The sequence below is a fragment of the Amblyraja radiata genome, chromosome 3 (assembly GCF_010909765.2).
Source record: "Amblyraja radiata isolate CabotCenter1 chromosome 3, sAmbRad1.1.pri, whole genome shotgun sequence".
NCBI lineage: Eukaryota > Metazoa > Chordata > Chondrichthyes > Rajiformes > Rajidae > Amblyraja > Amblyraja radiata.
The window spans coordinates 56952334-56961552 of record NC_045958.1 but is presented as its reverse complement, the minus strand read 5'-3'; the positions used below and the strand labels follow the sequence as shown (position 1 = coordinate 56961552).

The 9219-nt window shown below is 43.9% G+C and overlaps 1 protein-coding gene across 1 annotated transcript; it reads left to right on the top strand.

Annotated features, from left to right (window-relative positions):
• Positions 1-1550: 1550 nt before the first annotated feature.
• Positions 1551-4516, top strand: LOC116970673 (doublesex- and mab-3-related transcription factor 3-like). Its single transcript, XM_033017193.1, has 2 exons — positions 1551-1892; positions 3748-4516. The coding sequence occupies exons 1-2, from the start codon at positions 1571-1573 to the stop codon at positions 4377-4379; spliced, it is 954 nt and encodes a 317-aa protein (XP_032873084.1). The 5' UTR covers positions 1551-1570; the 3' UTR covers positions 4380-4516.
• Positions 4517-9219: the final 4703 nt, after the last annotated feature.

Genomic DNA, 9219 nt, shown 5'->3' with positions numbered 1-9219 from the left:
ATATATATATATATATATATATATATATATATATATATATATATATATATATATATATATATATATATATATATATATATTTACTGTGTACTATGTCTACATATTCTGTTGTGCTGCAGCAAGTAAGAATTTCATTGTTCCATCTGGGACATGTGACAATAAAACACTCTGTAATCTTGACTCTTGAATGAAGATAGACACAAAATGCTGCAGTAACTCAGCGGGACAGGTAGCAGTTCTGGAAAGAATGAATAGTGACGTTTCGGGTAGAGACCCTTCTTTAGACTGAAGACGGGTCTCGACCCGAAACGTCACCCATTCCTTCTCTCCAGAGATGCTGCCTCTCCCGCTGTGTTACTCTAGCATTTTGTGTCTATCTTCGGTTTAAACCAGCATCTGCAGTTCGTTTCAACAACACATCTAAATGTATGATTCCAGACTTATTGATCAGACTACTCGCTGTATTTCTTCCTTGGTCGACGAGTGAAATATCTCTTCTCGGGATAGGGGCCTGTCCCCGGCCAGCCAATGAGAAAAGTCGCCTCTTGCTCTGCCGATCAGTATTTAACAGGAATTGAGCAAGTGGTAAACAGAAGATAGATACAAAAAGCTGGAGTAACTCAGCGGGACAAGCAGCATCTGCGGAGAGAAGGAAAGAAGGTAAACACCGCAGGTTAGCTTGATCGGGCGATACAAGAAAAGCAATATAGGTCCCTCCACCCGTTATTCACTTCATATGAGCACTGTTTAAAAAAAAAAAAAAGTCAGTGATTGTGGTTTGCATCTGTTGCCACCACGCAGGTAAAGTTCCAATGACTGGGTTTTCGTGAAACGCACTGTTTGCAAAATCAGCGGCAAATATTCAGAATACCAGAATACTCTGGAGATACCCTCTCTTCTCCAGAGAATTGCCTGGCCCGCTGAGTTACTCCAGCACTTTGTGTCTATTATATGGTTAGAACAGAAACGTAAAATTTTCTGTTTTTAATTTGTTTGTGTTGTGTGATCTTTTGATGATTATCTTTGCAAACCTATTGTGCTACAGTTGCAAGTAAGAATTTCATTATTCTGTCTCGGGACATATGGCAATACAATAATCTTGATTCTTTAGAACACTGAAAGATTTTGCCCAGGATAGACTTTAAACGCTTTAAATGTTTTCCTACCTCAGTGAGATTCCCTTTGGTTGATGCGTTGGGCTTCGTGGGACTGCGGGCAAACGATGTGATCGAAGATTGTCAGGTTGATTATTGGACTTGGCGAATATTCATGGCTTCACCGACCGATGTGGAATATACCAGTCTCATCCACTTAAATTCTTGTCAACTTCATCTCCCTGTTGAGTTCAACGAATTTAATAACTTTTTTTAGAAACTAAGAATATGGTCGAAATATATTTATACGAATTAAACCAGCATATCCCTTACAGCCCATTTAACTGTCTAAGATACATTATAATATCAACTAAGACTTATCTCTGCCTTAAGTTATAACAGCATTGGACTAAAATAAATGAAATATGATTTGTTTTATAGATATAGAGGTTCTTGCCATTCTGCACTGAACAACCATGAATCCTCTCCGAACCACCTTGAAGTCCGTGGAGAAAAGTCTCCGGGTCCCCAAGTGTGCGCGGTGCAGGAATCACGGGACGATCGCCTGGCTGAAGGGACACAAGCGGCTCTGTCCATTCCGAGACTGTTCCTGCGCTAAGTGCATCCTGATCTCGGAGAGACAGCGGGTGATGGCGGCGCAAGTGGCTCTGAAGCGGCGGCAGGCGGCCGAGGAAGTAGTCGCCCTTGGTCTCCGGGCTTGCTCGCCGCTTGGCTGCCTCCCCCCAGGACCAATATTCCCTGAAGGAATCGCAAACATCTACAAAGCAGAAAATTCAGGTGCGTCAAATTAACAGAACATTTCGAAACAGTTTAAATGTGTTCGAATTAATAAAATACTGAAAATAAGGCTTGGTCAGTCTGAAGAATCCCGTGGGGCGGCACGGTGGCGCAGCGGTAGAGTTGCTGCCCTTTACAGCGCTTGCAGCTCCGTAGACCCGTTTCGATCGCGACCTCAGGTGCTGCATGTACTGAGTTTGTACATTCTCCCCGTGACCGCGGTGGGTTATCCCCGATTTAGGTTTAGCTTGGTGAAATTGTAAATTGCCCCTCGTGTGTGTAGGATAGTAAGTGTGTGCGCACCTCGGTGGGCGCTGTATCTCTAAACTAAACCTGCAACGTGTAAGAAGGAACTGCAGGAACTGCAGATGCTGGTTTAAACCGAAGATAGACACAAAAAGCTGAAGTAACTTCTCTGGAGGCAGCATCTCTGGAGAGAAGGAATGGGTGACCTTTCAGGTCGATACCCTCATTCAGACCGTCTATTTCCCTCACAAATGTTGTCTGACCTGCTGAGATCCTCCAGCGACGTTTTTATTCACGATTCCAAGTTGCCTAATCTCTTATGGAGTCGAATCCAAAATGGAATGCTTGAAATAATATTTGTATTCTGATTATGTATAAACAGCTGTAATGTTTAAAATATGTCAACTATATTGTTTTGAGTACCATCGTGCAACATACACATTTAAATTCCTCAAATAGACATAAATCATCGAAAATAATTTATACAATTGTTATAATCATAAGTTTAGAAACATAGAAACATAGAAAATAGGTGCAGGAGTAGGCCATTCGGCCCTTCGAGCCTGCGCCGCCATTCAATATGATCATGGCTGATCATCCAACTCAGTATCCTGTACCTGCCTTCTCTCCATACCCCCTGATCCCTTTAGCCACAAGGGCCACGTCTAACTCCCTCTTAAATCTAGCCAATGAACTGGTCTCAACTACCTTCTGCGGCAGAGAGTTCCAGAGATTCACCACTCTCTGTGTGAAAAATGTTTTCCTCATCTCGGTCCTAAAGGATTTCCCCTTTATCCTTAAGATTATAGAGGTGATGTAAACGTTGTCAGTAATATTTAAATAGTCCCTAATGTTTAGGGAGTGGTAAGAAAGTGGGATTACATAGAACTAGTGTGAACAGGTCAACGGTTTGGACTCGGTGGACCGATTTTTGTTGTTTTAGTTTTAGAGATACAGCATGGGAACAGGCCCTTGGGTCAACCAAGTCCACACCGATCAGCGATCGCCCGCACACTAGTTACATTTTATCCCACTTTTGCATCCTACACACTAGGTTATATCTTACAAAGGTCAATTAACCTACAAACCCGCACGTCTTTGGGATGTGAGAGGAAGCCGGAGTAGCATATGGAAACCCACACAGTCACAAGGAGAACGTGCAAAGTCCACACAGACAGCACCCGCAGTCAGGATCAAACCCGGGCCTCTGTCGCTGTGCGGCAGCAGCTCTACCGCTGCGCCTCTGTGCCGCCCTTTATGTCTGTTTCTGAAAGGTCTATTTCCATGCTATATCTCTTATCAGCGCCCTTTGTGAGAAGACATATTTTTATGTACGTCAGTTCTAAATAAGCGGCCCTTGAAAATATGTTCCCTGGTTCAAGGCTCTTTCGCGAATGAAAACATCTCGGCTTTGGCCTTGGCATGTCTCATTGGGATCTTACATCTTTCAAAAAGATCACTCCTATTCTTCGAAACTCACGTCGCAAAGTGCACAGGTGTCCTATTTCAAAGCAAATCAGTCCCACCCATAGGATTCGCGTTTACTGTCTATTCTACGAAGGAAAGTCATCATCCAGCAATTTACAATGTTTTTTTTTTAAACATTCAGATCAACTCAGGATGGCTGTGCTGAAGAGCGAGAAAAGCGCAGTTCAAGTGGACGATTTGGGAAGTCAGTTCAATTGTTCCGAGAAATTGAACCGGACGGACGAGAGAGGTAGGTTTCCCTTCAGCTCCGTGCTCGCCACGCAGAGCAGCGGGATACAGGCCCGCCGAGCCAGACTGAGACCCATTGAGATACTTCAGCGACTCTTCCCGTCTGAGCAGCAATCAGTCCTGGCTTTACTTCTCCAAGGCTGCAATGGAGACGTGGCGACGGCGATAGAGTACTTCTTGTCAGCCGGGGATGCGGTGATGAACGTTCACCTCGTGTCCCGGGTGAGTGAACTGTGTCCTGCCAGTAACCCAGCGAATGGAATCAATCCTCAGCCGGTTAGAAAGCTGAACTTTGGAGGCATAAACTCGGCATTCACTCCTCTGCACAGTCCGGTCACCACCGACGCAGTTTTCCGGTACAGAAGGTCCACTGTATCTCTCGCTATGGACTCGAGAAATCCATTCTTCTCTTCATATACATTGCCTGGAGTCGGGTACTCGCCAATGGGTCTTTTACTGCCGTGCAGTCCAATTCCAACCTGCTTTTCCAGCACTTCTGGCGGATACCATCCGGATAACCAATAAGTCAGGCAGCAGTACTTATAACTGGCAAGAGTTATTTCAATACGTTAAAAAGATCAGCCTGACGATATAAATCAAAAATAGCGTGACAGTAAACCCGCGGAAGCAGTTTGTCACGCGATTGGGGTGTGTTGAAAAGGTCTAATTTCAGAGAGGCATGAAATTGGCAATTGTAATAACAATAATATAACATTTGTTAGTTTCCTGGAATGGCGACAGTCGCATTACTAAAGAATCCTTGTACAATATTGCAGAAACACGCCGAATGTCATTAGCTGAACGTAGAAACAAGGAATTGCAGATGTTGGGTTACAAAGAAAAAGACACAGAGTGTTGGAGTAACTCAGTGGGTCAAGCATCATCTTTGGAGAATATGGTGGGTGACGGTTCCGACCAGGACATCTGATCGGGGGAGGGGGGGACGAAGAAAACAAGAAAGCTGGAAGAGAGGTGGGGGCAGGAAATAGGTTCCCAGTTAATAGGAGAAAGGCCACAGGTAAAGACACAAGATGTGAGATAAAAGGATTGAAGAGTTGTGAATTGTGAAGCTAGAGGAAGGAATGTAGCTGGAAGGGGAAGTCAAAGAGAGAAATTAGTCCAAGTCCAGGTTGGGGAACAGGGGAATAGGGGAGGGGTGGGGGTGGAGGGGAGATTATATAGTTATGTAAAATTGGAGAATCCAATGTTCATACTGTTGGTTATCACTTGCTCTAGGTCCGCCAAGACTTGCTGGATCTCCCGGTTGCTAACCATTTTAACTCCTCTTCCTATTCCCAATCTACCCTAAATGGCCTACCCCTTATTCTTAAACTGTGACCCCTGGTTCTGGACTCCCCTAACATCGGGAAATTTTTTCCTGCATCTAACCTGTCCAATCCTCCAAGAATGTTATACATTATGTTTCTATGAATCCCTCTCATCCTAAATTCCAGCGAATGCAAGCCCAGTGGACCCATTCTTTCAACATATGTCAGTCCCGTCATCCCGGGAATTAACCTGGTAAACATACGCTGCACTCCCTCAAGAGCAATAATATCTTTTCTCAAATTTGGAGACCAAAATTGCACACAATACTCCAGGTGTGGTCTCACCAGGTGTGGGCCCTGTACAACTGCAGCAGGACCTCCTTGCTCCGAAACTCAAATCCTCTCGCAATGAAGGTCAACATGCCATTGGCTTTCTTCACAGCCTGCTGTAACTGCATGCTTACTTTCAGTGACTGATGTACAAGCACACCCAGGTCACATTGCACCTCCCCTTCTCCTAATCTGACACTATTCAGATAATAATTTGCCTTCCTGTGCTTGCCACCAAAGTGGATAACCCCATATTTATCCACATTATGCTGCATCTGCTATGTTTCTGCCCATTCACCCAAACTATCCAAGTAACCCTGCAGCCTCATAGCATCCTCCTTGCAGCTCACACTGCCACCCAGCTTTGTGTCATCCGCAAACCTAGTGTCATCCGCAAACCTTGTCCCAAGGGGGGAGACTGACGCCTCCCCCCTACACCCCCCCCCCCCCCCATCGCCCTGCAAGTGGCTATCAAATGGATAGAGAAATCTGCAGGTCGTGGGGACGGGTACATTGATCGGTCAGTACAAGTATGGCATGTTAGTGGAAAACGGAAAATACTGCCATCTCCTACACAATGGGCTGCTCCCACAGTGGGAAGCACAGCTTTAGAGCGATCATCCATCTTCTGAGCTGCAGGATTATATGCTGGGCTGCAATTCTCAACCTGAATAGGTGCTGAGGGAAGTTTTAGCTGTTTAAAATTGGCGTGGCAGTGCAAACACAGGCGGACCTGACCCCGTATTTGTTTCAAAGCAATAAAGACTTCGAAACTAATAGCGTGCGTGTGTGTGTATGTGAAAGAGAGAGAGAGAGAGAGAGATTCAGCAGTTTTCCACTGAAAGAAGTATTTGCTTTTGAAATCTCCTCACCTCGCCATCTGAGAGTTTTGTGTGGATCGCAAGCCGATGAGCTGTACGTCACCCCCAGGGAATTCCTAACACTTCTTTATTGACCCATGAAATTTGTCAAGCAAATTTTAAGTAAGGAGCGGCGTGGCTATCAAATGGAGCGGCTTCTAGTGGGCAGTGTTTGTAGCCGGTGAGCACACCATCTGTCTCCATCTGTTGCAATAATACTCCCATTCAGAAACATCACGACTAAAGCACTAAAACATTTCCATCTGGAACAGTAATGTTATTCTTCTCACCATTTACCACAACAGTGTTAGTGAGGTAAAATGTGGAGCTAGAAACTCAATGCATTTGAAAGGAATTATCAAGCCCATGGAAGATTTTACCCCCCATCTGAAACACCAATGGCTATCAAAGGGATAGGAATTTCGGTAGAATTCAATGTATGGAGGGGTATCTGGAGGCGAAAAGTAACAAGTGTATTATCCAAACAAACTGAGGCTGTCCTCAGAAATAGATCAACATAAGTACATCGCTGTGGAAGTTTTGTTTAACTTGGCATCATGTTCAGCGTAAATATTGTAGGCTGAGGGCTCTGTTCCTGTACTGTTCAATGTTCTAAATAAGCTGGGGTGCATATGCTTCTTCCTCAGCTATCATCGACCCTAACATTACTCTTTGTCTAATTGCAATAATCCTTCTGGATATGAAATATTTTTTGACTGAGAATTGAAATGGATCTTTGGTGCACTTTGTTGAAAAAGTAAATATATTGGTCCAGAAGACCTCCAGGTTCCCACGAATAGAGATTATTGTGCCCTTTACCTCCTCCACCAATGTTTGGAGTGCAGACCTCGAGAAGATCTGATCCTGTTCTGTGTTCTTCCAAATCATGGATACTCCTCCATAATCATTTGTCCCCACCTACTGTAGCACACTGCCTTTCTCCTTTTAGAGCTAAATGGCTTCAAGCAGTGCGGATTAGTTTTAAGTGTAGCTAACCACGTATGATCAGTGCCTTTTGCTCAAGAATGTAGCCATTAAACTGCCCTGATAGATTTTCCTGCAAGCTACAATCATTTAAATGGGCTGACAGTACAAAGTTAGCATGTCCAGAGTGTTTCCAGAAAAAGAGCATGAATTTGCAAGACTGTTCATTTACTTTGCTCTGGAAAGTGAGGTTGGTGAGGTTGGAGGTGGGTGGTATAGTTTGCAAGGGGAGTAAGTTATGGATTAACTCATTAATAACTAACTCACTGATGTTTAACTGGATTCCACTGGACTCGTTGTATTGTTCACTTTACATGTGGAATCAGAACTGACGTGTGCGAGAGCCCTCAACGCCAAAACAGTGTTTGAACAGGTACAGCATTAAAATAATGTACAAAAACTGAATGACTGATGTCAAAACTGTTGTGAAGGAATTTGGGTGTGGTTGTTCATTGACCGAAGATATAAATACAGGAATTCCACCAGAATGTGTCATTGATCTAAACATTTTCACCTACTTCAATACATGACCTTTCCTTCTTTGTAAAACGTATATGACATTATCTAACATTGACCTCGCTGAACTTAGCTCAATTCAATATACAATACACAATAGGTGCAGGAGTAGGCCATTCAGCCCTTCGAGACAGCACCACAATTCACTGGCTGATCATCTACAATCAGTACCCCGTTCCTGCCTTGTTCCCATATCCCTTGACTCCGCTATCTTTAACCATATAACCATATAACCATATAACAATTACAGCACGGAAACAGGCCATCTCGACCCTTCTAGTCCGTGCCGAACACGTATTCTCCCCTAGTCCCATATACCTGCGCTCAGACCATAACCCTCCATTCCTTTCCCGTCCATATAACTATCCAATTTATTTTTAAATGATAAAAACGAACCTGCCTCCACCACCTTCACTGGAAGCTCATTCCACACAGCCACCACTCTCTGAGTAAAGAAGTTCCCCCTCATGTTACCCCTAAACTTCTGTCCCTTAATTCTCAAGTCATGTCTCCTTGTTTGAATCTTCCCTACTCTCAGTGGGAAAAGCTTATCCACGTCAACTCTGTCTATCCCTCTCATCATTTTAAAGACCTCTATCAAGTCCCCCCTTAACCTTCTGCGCTCCAAAGAATAAAGCCCTAACTTGTTCAACCTTTCTCTGTAACTTAGTTGCTGAAACCCAGGCAACATTCTAGTAAATCTCATCTGTACTCTCTCTATTTTGTTGACATCCTTCCTATAATCAGGCGACCAAAATTGTACCCCATACTCCAGAATTGGCCTCACCAATGCCTTGTACAATTTTAACATTACATCCCAACTTCTATACTCAATGCTCTGATTTATAAAGGCCAGCACACCAAAAGCTTTCTTTACCACCCTATCTACATGCGATTCCACTTTCAGGGAACTGTGCACAGTTATTCCCAGATCCCTCTGTTCACCTGCATTCTTCAATTCCCTACCATTTACCATGTACGTCCTATTTTGATTTGTCCTGCCAAGATGTAGCACCTCACACTTATCAGCATTAAACTCCATCTGCCATCTTTCAGTCCACTCTTACAACTGGCATAAATCTCTCTGTTGACTTTGAATATCTACTTCATTATCCACAACCCCACCTATCTTAGTATCATCTGCATACTTACTAATCCAATTTACCACACCATCATCCAGATCATTGATGTACATGACAAACAACAGTGGACCCAACAAAGATCCCTGTGGCACCCCACTAGTCACTGGCCTCCAACCTGACAAACAACCATCCACCATTACTCTCTGGCATCTCCCATTCAGCCACTGTTGAATCCATCTTGCTACTCCACCATTAATACCCAACCATTGAACCTTCTTAACCAACCTTCCATGAGGAACCTTGTCAAAGGCCTTACTTAAGTCCA

Excerpts from the sequence above, each read along its gene's own strand:
- LOC116970673 (XM_033017193.1), top strand. The coding sequence starts at position 1,571 with ATGAATCCTCTCCGAACCACCTTGAAGTCCGTGGAGAAAAGTCTCCGG. Across the intron at positions 1,893-3,747 it reads CTACAAAGCAGAAAATTCAG|ATCAACTCAGGATGGCTGTG; the intron begins GTGCGTCAAATT and ends TTAAACATTCAG.